At 38.6% G+C, this 24061-nt stretch overlaps 1 protein-coding gene across 2 annotated transcripts in view; it reads right to left on the reverse strand.

Annotated features, from left to right (window-relative positions):
* The window catches only part of loqs (double-stranded RNA-binding domain-containing protein loquacious), a 41396-nt gene extending 25399 nt beyond the window's left edge, over window positions 1-15997 (reverse strand). The window contains exons 1-5 of one of the 2 annotated variants that reach the window (XM_071590023.1): window positions 15952-15997; window positions 11137-11195; window positions 7769-7922; window positions 5661-5799; window positions 3237-3418 (exon numbers count right to left, since the gene is read on the reverse strand). In XM_071590023.1, the coding sequence (XP_071446124.1) occupies window positions 3237-3418; window positions 5661-5799; window positions 7769-7922; window positions 11137-11139 (478 nt within the window). In that variant the 5' untranslated portion in view covers window positions 11140-11195; window positions 15952-15997. Of the gene's footprint in view, window positions 1-3236; window positions 3419-5660; window positions 5800-7768; window positions 7923-8539; window positions 8675-11136; window positions 11196-15951 lie in introns of those variants that run through there. The other variant, XM_071590022.1, reaches the window with a different exon arrangement.
* Between the last annotated feature and the right edge of the window lie 8064 nt (window positions 15998-24061).

Genomic DNA, 24061 nt, shown 5'->3' on the forward strand with positions numbered 1-24061 from the left:
TGCAGAATTAATATCACAGATATGGGATAAGGATTAATCTTACGACAACAAGGTAATGAGATTCTCAAGAAAATTTAATTCTCAGATAAACATTGAAACAGAAGGATAAAAAATAGATACACATGGTAGGGCAGAATGGACGCCCTTGTTTTAAAAAATCACTGAAGAGTGTGCAGGTGAGTTAGCAGAGTGGTAATAGTGGCGTTAGCTGGGGAAAACGATGCCATTTTCAGTAGTCAACATGCAGTGGTCTGGTGAGAATCGACTCTTTGTCGTAGAAACATTCTTTAAGAACAATGATAGTGCAGTGGCGATGCAGAGGGCCATGTGGTCTAGCAATGAAGCACATTTTCACCTCTCCAGCTCAGTGAATAACCAAAATTTTGGTTACTGGGCAACTGACAACCCTTGCGAGCTTCAATCAAGACCTCTTCATAGCCCCTAAGTGACAGTTAGGCGTGCTGTGTCTTCCATAGGCATTAATAGGCCTTATATTTTTGAATCTCGCGGTTCAACTGTTACTGTGAACTCTGTGCGCTATTGTGAGATGCCGGAGAACTTTTTACTCCCAAAATTGGAATAGCATGGTGAGGAATATGACACAGAAGCCTTTTGGTTTCAACAGGATGGTGCCATGTCTCATACCGCCCATCGTTCACGATAAATCCTGCAAGATCAATTTCCCGGCCGCCTGATCTCCACACGAGGGGATGTTCCATGACCACCCCGATCCCCGGATTTGAGCCTTTTTCTTTGGGGATATCTGAAAGCTGAGGTTTATGAAGTTCGACCAAGGACCTTGGAAGCTCTTAAGGAGGCAATTACAGATGTCATCGCTGGACCAATGCAAAATATGCCGAGAAGAGTTTTTGAAAACTGTCTTGAATGACTCAACATGTGCTTCGCTAACCAAGGTCGTCACCTTGATGGAAGTAATTTTCAAAACCTAATGAAAAAAATGGCACTGAATGTAGTTTTCAGAAACAAAAACTTTTCTTAATTATCTTGGTTGGTTTTTTTACAATTCACCCGTCAAATCAAGGAGTCCATTCTGCTTCATCCCGTGTATACATATATCCTAAAACAGGTAACCTATTTAGGAAAGGCTTTAGAGGATAGTGGGCTGAAGGGTAGGGATATAAAAAAGAATTGCATTAGATAAAAAAAGCATTTGAAAAGAAGAGGAGTTCATAACAGGCACCTTGCATAAAAACTCAAAGAAAGGACTCATACTAACTTTGATATGGGGTGTAGTTTTGTATGGCTAGAAAACTTGGCCACCCAGGGATGAAAATAAGAATAGATCGGTGACTTTTGAGATGGGGAGAAAATGAAAATGAATGGAAACAACAAACAACAATAAATTCTAGACATGGCACGGGAAGTGATACAGTTATTTGAAAAAGGCGGAGCGGATGCAGGAGATACTTCGAGGCAATGAGATGCTGAACACAGTGATGGAAGGGAAAATGTTGAGAAAGCAAGGTACAGGGAGAAAAAGAAAAGGTATCTGGGAAGTAGAAAGTATGTAAAACTAAATAATACAGTAGCCGTAATATGAATAATGAGGTTCAAGGGTATCTTGTGTAATGTTAAGTTAGGACTAGGAATAAAAAAGCATGTGGTGCCTAGTTCTAACTAAAACCTAAGCAACCCAGTGGAATACTAATTATTATTATCAAATAGAGATGTAAATGAACATACTAAATTTGCTCTGATAGCACACACAATAATTTTTAAAGGTGAGCAGGCTAAGGCAAACCAAACTGCACTCAAGATGAAAAGCTCTTGAGAGGACAGAGCGGAGATGACTGCTGCTGAGGAGAGTGAATTATGTTATGAAACTGGGCAGAGTATAGAAAAGCACCATAAAATACCAAATGGAAAATTGGCTTATAAATACTAAGCAAAACAGCAGACAAGGGAAGACAGCATGGTGTACACACAAGATACAATACAGTTTAGCTTATGCGGAAACTACATTAATGAAGTGCCACACCGACTACTTAACAATGAATTGGTGGCCATGTCTAAGACATCAAATCAAGCACGCCAACTTCTATCAATTCTTTCATTACATTCTATACAACTATACTCCATTTTGGTAACACTCTTCAATTTGTGTTGACTCTTCAATGTTTTATGTTCTTGTGAGTGGATTGGTTACACAATGAGGGGGAGAGAGGGACAAAAATTGGATATTTGACATCACAAAACCTCACAGGGCTAAAACAATGCATGTGGAATGAATAAACAATGACATAAAGAGATGAAGCAAACAAAGGAATGTAAGAATGGAATATGGGAGGATGAAAGACTGCAGTTCCCATTGCTTTCATCAAAATCTAATGATGAAATCCATGCATGCCTCCATTTTTGCAGGGTACTAGTAAATTATTCTGAATCAAAAATGTTTATAATTTCAATCCTCCTTTGATGAAAAAAATCTCTACAAGTTGTACACAAATACCAAAGTAACAAAAAAGATTTTTTTCTATGATGGAATTGGTAGTCCATAAAAACCATACCCAAGCATATATCTTCACTTTACATTAAATCCCCCTCAGCTCTTGGCTGAAAAAAGACTGCAAAAAATCAAATCAATCAGCCATTTTCTCATTAATCAGAAAATACTTCATTTCCATATTTAAGCACCCACCTGACCCAAAACTTCTCCACATTCAAAAACAGTTCTAATCTCCAGACTTAAGACACTGCGATGGGTCTTCTCATGGCCTCGACTTATGCAAACCTATGTTTCATCAATAAACCCATGTGGTAACTAATAGTATTATAACAGAGCACAGGGTAAACGCATTACTCCCTCACGTGGCCTTGTTCAGAGTAAAATGTTTCAAATACATGATGAATAATCCAATAAAATAAACCCAATGAGCAAAGTATCTGAAGGTTTTCATTTAAGCAAGAAATAATTTTAATTATCAATTTAAAATATATGTTTTCCAAACCATAGGTTCACCCAGCAAGTTGTTTACTTCATTTCCATTTATGGCAGGGCTTTTTCTCTCAAATAAATCTTATTTATATTACTTTGGTCACAGATTCTACCATCTGTATCCTTAGAAACAATACCTAATATTAGGCCTTTCCAGATAATCAAGGTCATTGTGTGTTTCCGAAATGGCATTTTATATACACACTTCGTTAATCAGATAAATCAACAATTTTATCATTACTTAAAATATTTTATTAAATGAGTAAAGTGCCGTAAATACCTGATTCCATATGGTTGAAGGCCACACAAGCTATGGTAAACTGCCTTTCATGCGGGAGTCCTTTCTCACATGTCAGCTCATAGGTTGGAGGTGTCCATCGTCGCCCCATGCACATTTCCTGCAGAGTACCAATGGGATTCCCAGGAATTTTGTCATCATAAGGTGAGACTATTTGGCTTGCTCTAAAAAATTAAAGGGCATGGTGATTAAACCCGTTAATACTTAGAAAATATCTTTTTGCTTAAATTTTAGTTTAATATTTACATTGAACACATTTTAGGAATAATACCAATCAATTGTTTTCATTTTTAGTCATTTTTTAAGCATGTAAATACAAGGTGCATTTGATTTTACTAGAAATCATCCACTCGAACCAAATTCAACTACAAACTGACATAACAGATGCCATAAATCAAATATTTATATGCTTGAAAGCAAATCATCTTCCTTTAATACTTCATGAAAAAACATATCTTCATTCTCATTGGAATCATCCAACAAACTATAACCTGTAACATATGTTAATAACCTTCCAGTGCTCCAACATACACACAATTTCTGGGTTTAGTTGCAACAAAGGCTCTTGGTAGGAACAATCATGTAACTCTTTCACCGAAAAACTAAACAGTTCAATCTTCATATTACAGCTTCTTAAGTACAGTGCTCATCAAGAAACTGTCATCCTTTACCTATAAATTGAGTAGCTTCAGGCGTGATGTGGTGGAAGTCGAACATAATGAATTAGCGATCGGGTTTTGATGTATTACATCATCATCAGGTCTACCTGATGATGAAGTAATACATCGACAACCGGTAATAAAATGAAAATTTTATCAAGTGGAAAAGTGCTATGATCACTAATTCATTCTTTAATTATGCCCAGATTTGAAATGTGACCACAACAATATGTACGTACACGAGGAACATGCAAAACTGCTTTTAGAAAATGAATTTGTAACTGAACACAACCTTCCAACACGACAACAATGCCTGTGCAGAACTCTGAATGATTCCTGCTATGCTCGCCTAGTCGAAGAAATGCATACTACGAGGGTCATCCGGAAAGTAGTACCCGTTCGTGCCGCATGAAGTGCTGACGACGCGAGTAGCCGCTGGACGAGGTCAGATAGTTTCAGTGGCTTGTCTGCCTTCTCTGAGCCAAGTTGCGTGACGCTAGCATTGCCTGTGTTGTTTCTGTGATTGTTTACAATGTTTAAAAAAATTGAGAATGCCGCCAGTTGTGAAGTGAGGGCAGTGATTAAATTCCTCAATGCAAGAAACGTTCGCCCATGTGATATTCATCGCCAATTAAAGGAGGTGTATGGAGACAATGTAATGGACGAGTCTTCTGTTCGGCGGTGGTGTCGCAACTTCAACATGGGGAGGGGGAACACACACGACGATGAGCGTTCGGGGAGACCGTCTGTCATTACAGACCAACTGGTGAGCTCAGTTGACGAATTCGTGAGGAACGATCGGCGCGTCACAATTGATGACATCTGTGAGCATTTTCCCAATGTTTCTCGAACAATTGTTCATGAAATTGTTAAACACCATCTGCATTATGCAAAAATTTGTGCAAGATGGGTCCCTCGCGTATCTCAATGAGCTGGCGGCGAAGGACTATGCAGCAGGAATACAGAAACTTGTCACACGTTATGACAAATGCCTTAATTTGCTTGGAGATTATGTTGAGAAGTAGTTTAAAGTATCCTCTTTCAAATAAAATTTTTTATGTTTGTTAATATTTACTTTTGTGTCTTTATTTCACGAACGGGTACTACTTTCCGGATGACCCTCGTACCTTAGCTCTACCAACAGCAGAAGTATTCCGGTTATTTTTGGGTACCCCCTCGTACATCATCAATCTATAGGCAAAGAAAGAGGGTTTTGCTTTGCTTTTTGACTCTGGAAGGGACAGGAAGACATTCAGAAGAAACACTTCCGACTGCCACTCTCTGTGAGCACTGTGCAAGGAAGTCAGATAGGATGACTAAGAGAGTACCACTGACTTTGCAAGCACAACTGGGACTATGCTATAAACGAGATTGATTAAGTGTCAAATGCCTATAAAAAGAAATGTATTCAGCATAAATTGAGGTGAGATGAGTCTACAGGGGCAAAGGTGATGTATTGAGATGCAAAACAGAGTATATTTAAACAAGATCCATTGTAGAGGAACCCATGCTCATATGGTTGGATATTAAGAAAAGTGAATGGCAAAAAGGTGATTATGGAGGATATGGTTACAATAAATCAATAGAGTAGGGAGAATAAAGATGAGATAATAGCCGCTAAGTTTCTTTGGAACTTGGAAAGACTTTACAATGGGGGATCAATCTTGATGTTTTCCTAGACAATATTTAGCCATGTCTGGAGGGATGTAAATAAACTTAAAAAACCAAAGTAAAAATAATGACTTACATGCTATTGACTTTTACATCTGTTAAGGAACTTTGTCCCGGTGGAATAGGTCCATGATTATGTGATGTCATGAGCCTGTCCAAAACTGCCTTCGCTGCAGCATGCTTGGCTTCCTTTTTAGACCTACCGGTCCCCATGGCTGGAAAAAAATTCAAAAATTAGTGAAGTAGTGCAGGACCTTTTTTTAGGAGTACTAGCTTATTAACAGATAATACAGGAGTACCATTAATTTCTGACTTCCATTATTCATTGATGTTTTTCTAGTTTAAGAGGCTGCAGATTTTCTTCTCTTAAAATTCTATCCATTAGACTATATTACCCATATTTTGTCCAACAAATTCTCTATTAAAGGTATCCCTACAAATGCTAGTTCTCAGATCTCAAAAAGCTATCATTTGTAACAAGTGAGAAGATGAAATTGAATAATTGAATATTTAATAAAAGAATAAAATATAAGCCTTTATTCTTCTTTAGTTTATGTACTTAGGTTTGGGACCATAGGTCATTTTATATGGTGAACTTCCCTGAATAAAATTTCACAAAATACCACTTCATACCCAAAGAAAAACTTTGGCAAGCTGGTTTATGAGCTTTCCAGGTTGGAATTTCTGAGAAATAAGGGGGCAGGCGCCTGTACAGTTCCATAACATCTAATTTCAACTGCTATAGTACCAGATTTCATGCCTAGTGGGACATTCAGATCATCAAGAGTCACCTTTGCTGTAGCACAGATATCTAATCAATACTTATGGACCAGAGAAATTGCTTTTATCCCTCACCATGTGTTCAAATAAGCATGGTTCAGATTTATCCCCTTGAAAAATGACCAGCAACTAGCCACATCTTACTGTGAATCCATTGTTATTGTGAATATCTCAGATGGTCTTTTTGGCCTTGCTAGGACCATGGTTTTGGTTGATCTTACCTCCCTTTCCTAAATGATTTATGGAGGTTTGAACGCAAAAAAAAATCCAGATTATTTTCAAAAACAACTGGGATGTGCTAGCTAGAGGGATATTCTGCTTGACAAGGGCTCAGTCATAAGAGAACCTTGCCAACTGCCAGTTAAGGATTTTTACATAAGGCCATAGTAGTTCTTGATACATTAGTTAAGAAGTTGGCCCATCTGGTGCCAACCCTATATCCAGGAGGTGCAGGACAGAATGCTGGATGGTGAATGCAATCATTCTCCTGCTCCTTCCAAGCATTTACTAGGCTATTTTGTAAAATTTGTTCAATGATTAAAAATGTGGCCTCATGAATCTTCCAAATGAACCAGTGAAGGAGCGTATTGCAAAGTATATATTCACATGCATACATATTTAATTATTTCTGTGCATCATCAGCATTTACTCATGCAAGTCCTGTTATTTCCCAAGCAAAACTTAAAAATGTCGAGGAAGGATGCTCTATGATTAAAGGCATCATATCTTGATACTGGACTTCATGTGAAAAATGATGCACAAATATAGGCATTTGATATCCACTCCTGATATTAATTTTAAAATGACTGGTGGTGCCAGTTAATGGAAATATGCTTGAAATGTAAGTTACAAAGCTACATTTCATGTTTTCTCGGAGGAGGAAAGCTAAGGTAGATGTTTAAATAGGAGAGCATATACTGGAACATGTGGAATCATTGCATATTAGGAGAAGAATTTATTTTATTCTGAGAGGCACATACATATTTCTCTGGGGTTGACTTATTTCACATGGTCAAATCCATTGCCTTCAACTTAAAACTCATTGCGGTGAGGTCTAGGAACCTCGGGATTTAAAGTTAACAGTTTTACTTAAAGCCAATTAAAATTTATTAAGTTAGCAGTCACCAAATTTCAGAGAACCACATTGGATTGGAACAGGAGGGGAGAGTGAGAAATCGCACCACCTTTCACTCTTGGCTACTAAACTTTCTTCATCATTGCATTATTTTCATCTTTTTGGTTGTATTTCGAATTAAATAAACAAAAAGAAAAAATCAAATTCTTTTCCTTCTATTATGGATGGCTTTTTACAAAGGAAGTAAAAATCACTTAGCTATTAATAATGAATGGGCTATAAAAAGTTAACTTGAGTTAAAATTAACGAATGTACAGCTACCAACGTACCCACAACATCCGCAACAGTAACCCTATAGCGAAAGGTTGGCTCATGGATAGCGCCTTCGACCTGCACAAGTTCATATTTAGGAGTAGTTCCTCTCCGGCTTAAGAGTTCTTGAAGCACTGACACTGGAGTTTTGGTGGGGAGTGACGACAAATCCTTACAAACAAGAGGAAAAAATTATCGACCAACTTTGTTACAGAATCACAAATTTCATAATGTAAACACTAATTTTCTGTGGTAAAGACGAGTTACACCTGTGGGAAAAGCCACCTTTCAACTTCCCAAAAGACGCTAAATGAAGAAACTGCAGAGGTGAAAGCATTTTCGGGGAGAATTATTAACTTTCGTATTAAGAAAGTGTGATAGAGAATGTTAATTCTTCTATACCTCTTCACTCCCAAGCAGTGTTAATATCACCTTGAATAACAGGTAAACTTGGATTCCCTTAAAGATTAGTTTACAGGGTGCATCGACAGCTTTCGAGAAATTTTAAAATTTGATGGAAATTTTCGTCATCGAATTAGTAATTTTCAAACTTCCCTTTGCCAAAATAAAACAGCCCTTTGAATAATGGAAGCATAATAACTAACACATAGTATTATTGTGGAATAAAAATCTTTCATGCCGGTCCTTAATGCTTTCTAATCTGAAGCAGGAAGAAAAGTTATTCAAGATAATTAGGGGCAAAAACAGGATTGAACTAACAACAGAACTTTCAAACAAAAATATATGCCTTACATTCGTAATTTAGAGCTAGAGTCACTATAACTTACAAAACAGAGTCCTGAAGACATTTTATCCAGATTTGTCATAGTGCCCACACTATTCTAACATTTTTAGCATTTAAGCGTCTTCAATCTATAAAAAAATATATATTACGTTTACTCCTTCAACTTACACCCATTGCACTTCGGTAAATATCGATTTGCTTTCTTCAAGTAGTTCAATGTTCCTCCGCTCTGTTATCGGCGCTGCCCTTTTTTGGCGTGGAGAATTGTACAAGGCAGTGTTGCCAGATGATGACCGCCTATATTTTGAAATTAACGTTCCAACGACCATATATGTTAATCTCACCGAAAGCTATATAATCTCTTTTACATAAGTATGTATACAGCCGACGAAATTCGAATTTTGTACAATTCGATTAATGGCTATGATCAATACACATATTTTAGGACTAAATATTTCCAAATACTCGTTGAAGTCTGTATTACTAGGTCACTGTTGATTCAATATCATAAATGAAAACTAATGCCCTTTTTTGGAAGTGTCGAAAAGGAGTTCTCCCTTCCCCCAATCATATCCAACATGATTGAAATTACTCCACAAACGGCCCATGCACACTTCCCAATCGGAAATTACCTAATTCAAAATATGGTGGTCAAGCCATTGAATGCTTTCACTTTAACACTGTCAATATCAGCCCACACCCTTTGATGATTTGTATGCGGTCGGTTTGCAAAATTTCTTCTTGCTTTTATATTTAAGAATCGAGTCAAGGTGAATGGTTTTTACACTGAAATTATTGCGTTAATTATTTTTAACTTTGAGAAATCATTTAATTGATAAATTCAATACAAAATCATGAAAAATTACAACCTTAAATCGTCTTCTTAAATAACAAAGATAATAGTATATTTCTCTATGGTATTGCACCAGGTTATATAAGCTGCGTTCTGACTGGTTTTACATTTAGGAGCAAGCTTTAAAGGATAGCACTATTGCGGTAATATCCTCTTGCCTGGAGGTTTCTTTGTTTTAATGGGCAATACAATTTTGCCAAACAGCAAGAGGGCGCAAATTTTGGCACCTATTCCAGCCCCCGGATTTAGGACGCAAGAAGTATATCCAAATTACACCTAATTGTAATCCCAATCGAGACAGCTAAAAGAAGAATAATAACCATTGCGGGAGTATGTTATACATTTTCGTGGGTAACAATAACATCGGCTATTTATTTGAGAGAGCACACTTCTACTCGTTGAAAAAAACGAAGGAAAAAGGCGGAGTTGTTAACGAGAGGTGGGAATAGGCGGAGAAATAGGCAAGAGAAATTTTGTCTCTTACGCATGAATGTAGTTTGATTCTTGTTATAACTTTATCATATCAAGTTACTGGATTCAGTTATTTGAAATTTAGAGGTAAGACCATATTTCCTTTGTTTGGGGCTTCTTTTCTTGACTAAGAATATCGTCTTTGTCATCGTGGCTGTATCCATACATCGCTTGTGTGCTTGTTTAATCTTGGCTTTTGACTGTGAAATGCCAAGACAGAAACAAAACCAAACGAAAGCGCGCAACCGAATTAGTTCAATTGAAAAGCCGTCATGTCAAGGGAGCATAACAAGGTCACGTAGCGAGAAATCCCCAAAGTGAACGTGTTTTTTTGCAACGGGAGAAGGCTATCTTGAAGCAGTATGCGGACTGGAGAAATTCAAGAATATTAGAACTCATAGTAGAAAGTTCGGGAAAATTCAATATCACACCATTGAACGAATTAAAATCGAACCAAGATGTGAATCCATTTGTGAGTAAGAGGACCTCCAACAATTTAGTTATTTGACGCACAGATAATGAATCGCAAATTCGTGGAAACGGCAAACTCACCACATATCTTTATTTTTTTCCTGTGATCTAACATTGGAACTTTCACGAGGCTCCCTGAAGGAAATATAAGAACACTTCCCCGCTTAGCCATATGAAATAAGATGTTTCGATACACTCATGCGCAGTGAGTATGATAGAAAAATGCTCTTTTGATATTGTCAGGAAAAGACCATTTGAACACGCAATAACTCCCAGAAAGTTAATATTTATTTCAAAACAGCTTTTGAGAATTTAGCTCAATTGCTGTCCAAAGCAATAAATATTTGCAAATATTTAAAGAGAGGATTAATATAACTTTTCTAACAGTTTCCCAAGCGGATAAAATAAGATAAATCATAATATTCAGAGCCAAACATTAATCCAATTTTGTTTGGGCTTGTTTACTAACTCTCACCAGATGTTATTCACTACCATCTGCGGTTTCTCGTTCCCTCTCTCAACATATGACCAAGTCAATTGTTGACGCGGCAACGTTGCAAAGTAAAAGAACATTAATAAATAAACGCAATAGGCAAATAAACCCACTCATTTGTTACGATTCGCATAAAAATTGTGCATTTCGGAGGGAGAAAAGCGAAATATGACCATGGACTTTGGTAAATATCATTCGGAAGAACGAAGAAGTGGAGCGATAGAAACATTACCATGCGAAGGTACACGCGATCGAATTGTAAAGATATTTCGTTTTCCAGGGTCGTCTAGATGGTCGTGTAAACGTTTGGATAAGTGAATAGTTAGGAGAAATTAAATTAAATTTAACTTACCATCTGACTTCCGGAGACATCCTTCCCGCGAGTTGATCTCCACCTTTTGAGATGAATGCCTATGAACAAATTAAGGAAATTAAAAGAGGATCAATAGGGATTGCGCCTCTCACAAAACTGCCTTAGTTACTTACTGCTGTTGTAAATGCCGATCATCCTGTCTCATCACCGAAATGAGTAAAACAAGCCGCTACCAATCCAAGGACAAATAAAAGTAAGAATGAATAAATAACATACATGCATATGAAGATTTACCTATAGGATCATGTGCAGCATCCGGTCGGCAAAAATCCCGCGATCCCTTTAGGAGTCGCGATGGCTCACGCCAGGCAAACAATTGAATGGTTCATTCGATAAGCGGAAGACAGCGCTGTACACGCGGCATTAAATTTTCTTCGAATTACAGGACGGGGCTTATTATAGTGAGACATTAGTGGCATCCGATCGCGGTTCCGAGTTTAAATTACAGAGCAAAGGTGAACGAAGGAGAGGATAGGAGAGCAAGAAAGGCAAAAGCACTTAAATTCCCGTTAGGAAAAGGTATCGGAACGCATTGACTAAGGCCTCATTCATCAGAAAAAATAGGAGCAATGTTCGAATCATATGTAAGGAGTATTAATATCAGGCACTCCGAGAATGGTATGAAGGAGTATGAATAACGAAATCAAGCATTTAGCAAACCTGTATCGTACACAAAGTTGAAGCATGGCAACGTATTACGGTTGGAGGGATCACGCATAGGAGTGTAAATACAGGAGAGTTGTTGACGGAGAGAGGAGGGAAGATTGGGATATGGGAAAGAAGAGGGAACCACACATCTGGAGGAAAAATTAGAGGTTTTTTGTTAGCAATTCGTATGGGAACTGGAAGTACACCAGAAGAGTCACCAGTGAGTGATGAAAACTTAGGTACACACGCGGAAGCAACAGAAAAAGTTGGGACGAAGTGGGAAAGGGGAATAGGCGTTAGAGTATTGAGGAGGCTGCCTATATTCACATCCTGCGCTGTGGCAATGCATGGGAGGTGAACAAGGCTATAGAGACTAAGGGTAGGAAACCCTGCTTCCTGGGTTCATAACCTTAGCCATTAAAATATTGAAAGCAAAAACGATTGTCAGTGCCAGGGGTTCGGGGACTTTGGCGTAGCAACGTTAAGGGAATTGAGAGGGGTTCGGAGGACACATTTTGGCAGTTGTTAGGAGCTCGAAAACGTACATGCATGATTTTCATGTTTCATGTTTGGTCACGGCAACTTTATTGATTCATTATTGTTACACGCATTTTAATTTAAATTCGATTTATCATATTTTAAAAAATTATTCTTGCATAAATGAAAAAGTAGACATAAAAAAGTTAAAGAACACTGAGAAAATTGTACATAACTTTATTACTATAAAATATTCTGCATAACATCCAGAGGGTTTTTTTTAATTAATCTGAAACAAAATATCGTCCCAGACGCCTAAGTACAAATTTCAATAAACCTTTCAATAAAATCATTCGAGTGAATGCTAACACTTCTCACTGAACGAAGCTTGGGATTGAACTAAAAAACTCCTCCGTTATCTTCTTTTTAAGTAAGCTACCGGTTTAGGTAGGATTTTGGATGGACACAGCTGCTGAATAAATATTTTGTGACTCCTAACAAAACAAAAAATCAAGCATCCCACTCTACATCAGGTCCCTCTTCATCTCCGAGTACTTTCTTCCTCCCTTCATCCCGTCCAACATCCCTATCCTGTTCTTTCCCTTTCCTCGTTTGCCCAATATTCTCCCCTCTATTACAGTCTTCTGATCATCCCGCTGCCGGACAACACCCCATTCATCCACTTCTCCTGCCTCCATAGGATTTCTCCCAACAAACCCCTCTCTTCGCCCACCATACCAAGTACTTCCTCATTTGTTTTCTTCTCTGTCCATTTCACCTTCTCCATTCTTCTCCACACCCACATTTCAAAAAAGCCTCCAGTCTACGTCTATCCTCCTGCTTCAATGACCACATTTCCGCGCCGTGCATAGCTGCGCTCCATATCAAAGTTTTTAAGAGTCTTTTCTTAACATCCTTACTCAACGTCCCTGTCATCAACTCCCTCCTCCTTGTGAAAGCCTCTTTGCCTAGCGCTATTCTTCTCCTTACGTCCCTACTACTTTGACCGTTTTGGTCCGAAACACTTCCGAAGTACGTGAACTGTTCCATCTGCTCTAGTTTTTGGCCTACTATTTCAATTTTTAGCTTCAAATATTTCTTTCTGGAAAAGCGCATAACCTTTGTTTCATTAATATTGATTCTCATCCCATATCTATCGCACTGAATTTCCAATTCACTCAATTCAAGCAATGCTTGCAACCCCTTGGCTGACTGGCAAACTAGATCTCGGTCATCAGTAAGCCTATCTCATTTTACGAATACCCCTCCTACCTCAATTTCTTCCTATGCCTCTCTTTAATCATTTCCTCTACATACAGGTTGAACAGCAACGGTGATAATGGGCAACCCTGCCTTACACCTCTTCCTAACACTGCCCATCCGGACTCCCCGTTCCCCACCCGCACCTGAGCAGTCTGAGACATGTACAGGTTGCGGATTAGTCTCCTTTCCCTCCAATCTATTCCTATTTTCTTCAATATACTCATTAGTGTTTTCCCAATGTACCCTATCGAACGCTTTTTCAAAATCTACGAAACAGGCAAATACCTCCTGGTTATATTTTATATTCCTCTCGATTAATAATATCATTACTGCAATGGCGTCACGCATACCTCTCCCCTTCCTAAACCCAAACTGATCACCCTTTAAGTAATCCTTTGCTCTATCCTTGTGTTTATGATCCTGAGAACAACTTTAGCTACGTGGGATTATACGTATTGTCCTGTAGTCCTCACATGATAGAGCCTTTACCTTTTTCGGAATAGGAACAAAAACTGATATCATAGTCTTCCGGCCAGATTCCCTCTTCATAGATGCTACGCATCAGTCCATATAGACTCTTCCTCCCACATTTTCCTAAACCTTATAGTTGTTCCGCAGGAATGCTATTCACCCGTCAGGCCTTATTTAGTTTCATCTCCTTTAATGCTCTTTCTATCTCATCGTCAAGTATGCTTGTACCTAAGCTATCTTCCTCTACGTCATGTTCCTTTTCTATGTCTAACTTTGTTGGTCTACGTTCTTTACTATACAGTTCGTCTATATATTCCTTCCATCTCTTTTGGATCTTCTTTGTGTCAACTATTATCGTACCAGCCTTATCTCTAATTGTTGGCACAGGTCTTTCCTTCTTACTTCCCGATAAAGATTTAACCTTGGCGTATAGCGCACCAATTTCACCCTTCCTCTGCAAACTTTCCATATCCTCGCACTGCTTCTTCCACCATGGTTCTTTTGTTTTATTTGTTGCCCGTCTCAATTTACTACCGCTCCCGGAAAGCTGTGGGAATTTATCACACTATTCCTAAACCTGTGTCTAACCAGGATATAATCTAGCTGATATCTTCCTGAGTCACCTGGCATTTTCCATGTATACCTGCGTCTTTTGTGGTGTCTAAACCAAGTGTTGATGATGACTAACCCCTGTCTCCCGCAGAACTCAACTGCTTTCTGCCCGCGGTCATTCCTCTTGCCTAAACCGTAGTCCCCCACCTCATCACACTCTCTTCCTTCGTCTACCATCGCATTCTAATCCCCCATCTCCATCAAATGTTTCCCTGCAGGAACACACGCGATTATGTCATCTAATTGATCGTATATACTATCGACCTCTTCCTCCGTATGGTTGCTTGATGGCATGCATACTTGAATAATAACCAATTTCGTCGGTTCTGCCTTTATCTCTACTAGTAATAATCTATCCGTTACTTGTTCTATGTTGACTACGTTTCTTCCTACCTTTTCATTTAATATTATGGCAACCCCTCGTTGGCTCTTGTCCCCGGCGCTGAATATAATTCTATTATAATCACTCCGGTAATCCCCGCTATCCTTCCATCTCACCTTGCATAGACCTAAAATATCTCCCCTTTCCATCTCTCGCTAAATATTATTTACTTTTCCTGTCCTCAACATATTCCTAATATTCAAAGTTCCTTTTATAGCTAATTTGGTCTTCTTCTCCTGCGTCTTCTGTCCTGCTGCTGCTGGTTTTCCTTTGCAAGGGTTTCTTGATATGACCACCGTAGAAGCCTTGTCTCTCCCACTGACGGACACGGCACACGGCCGATTGGGCCGAGTCACGTAGTTGCCAGGTTCACATTCTCTATAGTGTCCATTATTAATTCTTGGTAATGATAGTCAAGGTGGTTTCCCGTTGCCTTCCTCAACAGTGTTTTTAACCTGACACCGTCACTCAATGGCCGCACCACTGGGTCAGACGCCTTTGCAGCCTCCTCAGTGAGGAACAGACGCCGCGTGGACTACCTTTCGTCTGGCTCCTTAACCTTCGACCTATCTGGCATGGGTGACCCTACCAAGAGCAACTACCATTACTTCCACCAGCACAGCTCTAATAGTAATCGGAATGTACAAGCCCTTCCACGGCGTCAATGGTTTAGTCCATGGGAGGGTCTGTAAAATTATACGACTCAAATTCAAAACTTCACTTATCTCGGTTTCAGCTATGGACATGCCCGCAACAGAAGTCCTGTAATTTTTTGACTCTCTGATAAAAAACTATATCGAAAGGGATAATTTAGTTCCTTGCCAATCCGAAGCTAAACTCATATATGATCCCAACGGATCAAATTCCTCATTTACACCCCACACAGTGGCTGTTGTTTCCCCGTGTCCTTGTTTTCGGTCAGGGTCTCAGATCCAACGTACCTTGTTCAAACAATCATCTTATTAGGACGGCTCGCGAGGATCCAGGACTATAAAAGGCCTTAGTTCTCATAATAGGAGGGGGTTAATGTGATGCTCTCGACCTGCAGCCTTGTGCCGGGGATTGATCGTGGACCTCCGGTTTGGAACCGAAATGAAGGAATCAATCAGGGGTTGCGTAGTTTCTAGCGGTTGTTGCTGCGGCTTTGGGTCAGGGCTCATGTTGGCGTCAACCACACCGTGGATCGCGGATCTGAAAAGATTCTGCCTTCCTTCAGGGAACTGAATTCTCTTCTACTATTGATGCACCTTAGTTGCCATAAAGCGTTTGTCTAAAAATTATAGGTTACAATTGTTTCCTGACGTGTGCGTGAAGTGCTGAAATCAGAACGTTGGTTAAGTGTACGCATGATCGCAGATCGTATTGGCATTGATAAGGCAATGTCAGTACACACCATCATACCTGATAATTTGGCGATGAGAAAGATCTGCGCTAAATTCGTCTCGAAGATCTTGACGGGAGACCAAAAGCAGAGTCGAGTGTCTCCTTCTGCAACGACATCGCGACGAGTCCTCAACCCCCTAACAGTCCCAATTTGGCACCAGCAGACTATTTCCTATTTCCAAAAGTTAAATCCTCCCCCAAAGGACACCACCATGGAACCCTAAGTGGAGTCAAAGAATCTTGAATGCGTACCCTTAAGGGCCTTCCGGAATCCGCCTACCAGGGAGTCTTCGAGTCGTGGAAAATCTGCTCTGGCAACAGTGTGTCGACTCTCAAGGGATGTTTGTTTGAAGAATTTTGAGGCATTTTAGCGATATCTGAAATAAAAAATCGTCTTATTGGGACATCTCACGAGGATTCAGAAATATTAAAACGCTTTAGTTCTCATGATAGGGAACAACTACACATTTCCATACATAAAGGCCCAGCAAACCAATTCTAGCGCCTTTGTTCCCACGTAAAAAGTTCGCAATTTTATCACTGCTGAAAACTCCCGGAGGAAAAGTCGCGGGCCACAGTGAGAAATCTTTCGCAAGCCCTGTCTGGGTGAGCGTTTGATAAGGGTTAGTGTCACTGCTATCTAGTGCGCATTAGCTAGAGCGTATTCGTTATTCTACATTTAATCTCTTTAATTTTATTCGCATGATCTCTCCGACCGTATTACGATAGGGGTAATAATATATTTTCAACATCACTGCTAAAGAGACGTCCTTCAAATTAATGCAAGAGATTTCAAATCAAATCAGTTTTTTAACCTTCGCTCCGTGAGTGATTCCCAGCCTAGCTGCTCTAATATTTTGGATACGCAACTATGTTTATCATAACAACGTTTTACAAATCTAGCTCCTCTACGCTGCACGCGATCCAATTTGGAATTAATCCAAATTCGCGAGGACTCAATTTATACTTGCAGCATATTCTACATGAGGCCTAACCCGGGAAAGATTACATTTCTCTCTGAATTTTTCATCACATTTAACAAGTACTCTTCTAATGAATCCTAATTTTCAATTTTTCATGTTACATGCTCGGCAGAGGCAACAATTTGATTCGTCATTGTTTCAATAATTTTATTTGAACTTCGATATTAGATTTGAAAGAAAATATCAATGAATAAGTGAAAGAATGAACAAGCAAAAGTTAAAGGACACTAAGCAAACTATCCATCACCTTCACGACATGAAAAACAATATTGCAACAAACCCGGGGATTTCTTGAATTTAACTTGCACAAAACCCGGAAAAAATTATAAAATCTTCTATTCCACCATTAAAGTAATCCTGTGAAGAAAGCGATCTCGATATGATGGACAATTTTTGATATAAAAGAAAAATACATTAAGAAAATTGTTAGGCCCTCCATCCCACTATCATATTTCATATGTCGACTACAGAACTATTTTGAAAACTTTAATAAAGATAGTAATCACCGAAATACTGAGGATTTGTGGAATCTTTCCCTTGAGATCACGCGCTCAGCAGTCAACAGGTTCATTCCCAGTGGATATATAAAAGATAACACGGAACTGACATGGTACAGCGCACGAGTAAGAAGAGCTTTGCGATGTCAAAGGCTATCGCTATCAAAGGCTAACGCCAAGATGAGAAATATTAGGGATGATATCTCTAGCGACAGAAAGAAAGAGACCAATTATGATGACAAGATATCTAGGGTGAATTCCAAGAAGGAAATTGGAAAGCGTTAAGCGGATTCAAAATTAAAGGTTAACGAAAAATTTGAAAGAGAATCCGAAAAAGTTTTGGTCGTACATTAGAGAGGTTCAGGGAATAAAGTCAGCTGTTAAAATCACTCAAAAACGATTGAGGCGAAAGAGTGACCAGCAGTTTGGAAAAGGTAAACTTATTACATTATTTCTTTCAAAACGTCTTCACCAATGCTTCACCGAATGTCTCCGACAGCTTATCAAATCTTGTCGGCCAGCCGATGCCCAAAGTTGAAATCTCATATAGCGGAATAGAATGTTATCTGAAAAATATTAGCCCAAATAAATCCTCCAGGCCCGCTCAAATAGCCGTTCGTATCTTTAAGGAACTAGCTTTGGAAATTGCGCCGTGTCTAGAAATAATTTTTTTAAAGTCGCTGGTAGGTCACAAGGTTCCCAGAGATTGGAAAAGGGCTAACGTAACACCACTATTTTAAAACGGAAACAAGGACGAATCGAGCCATTTCAGACCTACTTCCCTCACATCCATTTCATACAATGTCATTGAACATATAGTTGCTATAGTTATTGATGAAAAATCAGTACAGATTTAATCTGTAATGTAATATGGGCTCAATGAGTGATTCCCAGCCTATCTCTTGTGATAATTTTGATAAGATACTCAGTTAATCATAACAACGTTTTACAAAGCTAGCTCCTCTAGGCTGCGCGCGATCCAATTTGGCAATTAATCCAACCTCTTGCGGATTCAAAATACTTTAAGTATATTATAAATGAGGCCTAACTAGCCAATTATAAAATTTTTCTTTGATATCCTCATTACATTTACCACGAACTCTTCTAATAAATAAAAATATTTTGATGGCATGTCGACATATTCCCCTTATATATTTCACCAGGAGAGGTCGTGAGTCAGGGTAATGTTTAAGTATTTAATCGAGTCAACACTTTCTATTTGCAGTTATTTTTCAACGCTATGGAGCTAATAAGGCGTTATCAGAGAGTGTGAACGTCCACCTAATTCGCAAACGGATAATCACTTCATACCGTTAAGTAATACCAATATTGAATATCCCGTGGGAATGGGATTGAAAGATTGTTTCTTGGGACCTTTCAAATCCTACCGGTAAACAGTGAGCTCCATATGATGAAAGTCTGGACCTTGATTCCTCCCGTTATAAATTAAGTTCATTGCGATAAGTTACGTCCGCCATGGTCAACTTTGAACTTGATTTAACAGCTACATGTCATTAAAGCACATACCAAACTTATATAATATTTTCGGTCATAATCACATTAATAGAACTACAGCTTGTTGAAATAGACCGGTAAGCGCAGTAAAAATGATCCATCGTGACCCAACATGGCAGGTGAATTTATTTCTTGACGGTACCAAAACTCAATACACTTACTCGTGGATCATAGCACGTTCAAAAATTAGAAAGGCTCACATTTTTCTCATAGGATTCTAATACAAAACGTATCGTACTACTCTTACACCTCCGATATAACTTCAAAGGCGTAGTCCCTCCAAATACCAGAGATGTTTATTCTAACTATAGGGCACTTTATATGTGCACAATGTTCCGCGATCAGTACAAAGGAACAATCAAGTATTTGCCGTTTTCTTGAAGTTTTAAAACACCTCTGATAAAATCCCACGCGCCAAATTGATATACAAATTCCAACGGTAGGGAATTTACGATTATGTGATAAACACCGAACTACAACCTTGACGTGGTGGAAGGGCTTGTGCGTTCCGATGACCCCTAGAGTCACAAAATAATTATTTAGTAGCTGTGTCCATCCAAAAACCTACCTTAACCAGTAGATTACCTAATAATAAAAAAATACAGTAATAAACTTCGTAATAAAATAAAAACTCAAGCATATTCCATGGTTTCTGGCTCAATGAAGTTGCTTTTAGGAAAAAAGACATTGGCTTAAAGACGATCATGGCTCGGAAGTTTAAATCCATTGTCAAATTTGAATTCCCGAAAAGTAGGGCCTATTATTCTCAGGGGCTGACTTTAATCATCTCGTTTAAAAATTTTTAAAAGACAACAATCTAATCGTAGAAAAAGCGGACAGGGGCAACACAGTGGTAGTGATGAATAGAAGTTACTAAATAAACAAGTGGTATGACTTCATCAGCAGTGAAAATATTGTGAAACTCTAAAATGACCCCACCACGAAATTCCAAAGAATAGTAATAAAGTGTGTAAAAACCACCCGCAATATCCTCAAACAAAGTGAAACATATTTGAAGCGAACGGTTACTACGGCCATATGAATATTATGGGATGAATCAACCCCAGCCGTGCCCTTATAAATGGGCAAAGGATGGATGAGGATATTTTATTTATTTATTTCATTTATTTATTTAATTTATTTATTTCTTTTTCCTCTCTAATTTCCGTCACCCATCCTTTGCCCATTTGTAAGGATATACGGCTGGGGTTGATTCATCCCATAAAGCGGAACACACAAAGTAACAGTAATGAGTTCGAAAGCTCCTCCAGTTTTTCGGCCTTCCAAAAATTCATGAAGGAAATATTCCAATGAGGCCAGTGATTTCCAGTATATCCGCCCCCATGAGGAAACTAGCAACTATTTTGAACTTCCTCCTCAGAGAATTGACAAATTTACTACCAAAGTTAGGTGTCAAAAATTCAAGTGATTTCTGTGCTCATCTCTCCAAGAAAGATCCCCAGCCCTCCAAACATACCTTAGTGTCATTTGATGTCACCAACATTTTCACAAATATCCCGGTTTTTGAAACATAGGTAGTGGCAGAAAAAGTGCTGGGGCCGAACCACCCTCCCTCAATGAGTTTATGTCACTACTGAGATTGTGTGTTGAACAAAACTATTTCCGGTTCAACAATAAATACTACAGACACGTGGAAGGCTAAGCAATGGGGTCTTCTCTGTCACCACTCCTTACCGACCTTCCCATGAACAACTTTGAAGGAAAAGTATTCAGCAAACCCATATTTTTTACTAAGAACATTCACTGCTGGTTTTGTTACGCAGACGATATCTTTGCAATATGGACAGGCACTGCAAGTCAATTAGACAATTTTGTGAATTCCTTCAATTCCCAATGCAAAGAAATCATTTTCACATATGAGAAAGAACATAATTAGGAACTCAATTTTCTAGATATCACAGTGTCGAGAAAGGGACGGGGTTTAGAATATGCAATTTTCCGTGAAGGTACCGCCACAGACCACATCATCCCCTTCAACTCCCGCCATCACATATCTCAAAAGCTATCCACTTTTCATTTCCTGCTAAGTAGACTGCTGGACATACTTCTCTCTAAAAGTAATTTTGTTCAAGAACTTAAGACGATAAAAGATATTACAGTGAAAAATGGGTACAAAGAAGATTTAATAGAAAAAATACTACACAGAAAACGTTCCCTTAGATCAAACAATCTTTTGTTGAAACAAGTTAATATGGGTGTAAAAGATTACAAATGGTGTAGACTCTCTAATTATGGGTTTATATCACAAAAGATAGCCAGCCTCTTCCATGGAGAAAAATTTCGGATAGCTTTTTGCAATGCGAACAACATAAAATCATTCATGAATTGTACGAAAGACGAAGTGGAAAAACAACACTAAAGTGACATTTATAAGTTAACTTGTAAGGACTGTAGTGCTACCTACATAGGCCAAACGGGGAGATCATTTGAAACGCGAGCGGAGGAACATAAACGCTGTTTTAGGAAATGTGACCTCGCGCAATCTCACTTCGCCAAGCATATGTGGGAAGAAAATCATGGGAGCAATTTCAACCCGGAACTGATACACTAAATGGACAAAGGAAGGAGGATGGACAAGTGGGAAGAGCTGGAAATCAGGAAGAATTTTATTATGGATCATTTGGTCAACGATTCATTATTTGAATGTCTCCCCAATCCTGGAAGCATCCCTTTCCTTCACGGAAAGACCTAACTACCCTTCCCCCCCCCCACTTTGAACCCCACTAATTGCCTTTTCTGACGCTTAACACCCCTCTCTTCCTTCCCGTTAACGCCGATAACAACCCCTCCTGTTTCCCCCGCAAGAATGGTATATAAATGGACCGCAACTTGACTAATTTGTACACGATGACGACGCCTAAGCGTAGAAATTAGTGGCACCGAAATAAGGAACAGTGGAAAAATACATTGTGATCTTCATTTAAAGAACCTAAGCAGACTTTAGTCACGCACTCGAGGGTGCTCGGATGAGTGCTGCCGCTACCTCTGAAAATACTTGGGTGACATCATCGTATCGGATTCTGCATGTTTTCACACATACGCACCGTTTGTGAAAGGGCTCCAAAGAAAATGACGTACATCAAACGTATAAATAACAAAGCCTCACATTTACTAAAAGTTCTGGTATTGGAACAGAATGAAATATACGAAGACTTGGAGCTAGTCAAACCTATTGCAGATACCGACCGTGTGGTGTTGGACGTAGAAGTTATAACAAACGGCCTAATTTACGCCGGTAGAACGGACAATTGTGGGAAAATAAAAGAGATGAGACAACCCAATGGATATATTTAAGATTTCATTTTACTTGCAAGCCATAATTTTACATTGCAGAGTTAATGCATTTGGTGAATTGTTCGTCCTGCATGTGTAGTGTCCATTGGTAATTAGAAACTGCGCTGCTGACGATCCCACTTTTAAAAATAATGTTTCCTTTCCATGTAGTCGCTGGATTAATTTGCGTGTTCAGACAAATGGAGGAGATACTACTAAGTGTACTGTGTCAATTTCAGGGAGCATAAAGCATTGCGTTATGATATATTGTTTGCACTAAGGATCGCCAACTCCTAAGTGACCTTTAACTCTGTTAACTTTAGCTTTGACTGTTTTCTTTGTAAAACTCGCTCAAAGAGGGAGTTGTTTTACAATGACACTACGGCGTAGTTATATTCTCTGTTGCTAGATAACGCTGGCGTCCCATTCCTGCGTAGGGGACTATGATCCGTATAATGTATGTTCTTATTAATTTCTATTCCGTCGTCAATGTACAGGGCGCGGCAACATATCTTCCTTTTTTTTCAAACGCGAACGCTTTCAAAAAAGGAAGTTATGTTGCTTTATTTAATGATATTGAAACTGCTAAAATACTTGGAACTTATATTGATACAAAACTTAACTGGGAGACTCACATCAGTCAGACTTGTAATAAACTGAGTAAAGCTGTTTATAAGTTAAGAAAGCTCAACTTTCTCATTTAAAATGAGTATCATTTAACACTTTAACATGCCTTCTTTCAATGTCATTAGAATTATGGAGTTGAGTTATGGGGTCTTTCCCCACATGTTTAATGAATTTTGCTACTACAAAAGAGAGCTATTCGCTCTCTTGCTAATATACCACCACGTTATTCCTGCAAACCTTTTTATAATAGGTATGGAATCATGACTGTATTTATTTAATATATCTTTAAGGCTCTGATTCATGTGAAAGTTAATCTAGAACCCTTCCAATTAAGATCCAACATCCATAACTACTCTACAAGAGGTAAATCAAATCTAAATACTACTTATTGTAGATTATCATTAACTTACAACACATTTCATAATATGAACATACGACTGTATAACTATCTGCCTACTCAGTTGAAATCAGATTGTATCCAGAGTTTCAGGAATAGGGTATAAACCTGGTTACTTGCTCACCCACTACTCATTGGATGAATTATTTTGTGACAATCTTCATCACATTTAAGAAATTATGTTTATAAGTCAAATAATATTTATATTGGCGACATTTAATATGGTTGTGCGATTTTTCAAAATGAATAACGTATTATTATATTTTTTTTTACCAAAGTTTTTACCAAAACGAGGACCCTACATTATGAAATGACTTGGGTGATGTTCGCAGGTATGAAAAACATCTACATTAGC

This window comes from Hetaerina americana, unplaced genomic scaffold, assembly GCF_022747635.1.
Source record: "Hetaerina americana unplaced genomic scaffold, ioHetAmer1.1.p SCAF_4, whole genome shotgun sequence".
Taxonomy (NCBI): domain Eukaryota; kingdom Metazoa; phylum Arthropoda; class Insecta; order Odonata; family Calopterygidae; genus Hetaerina; species Hetaerina americana.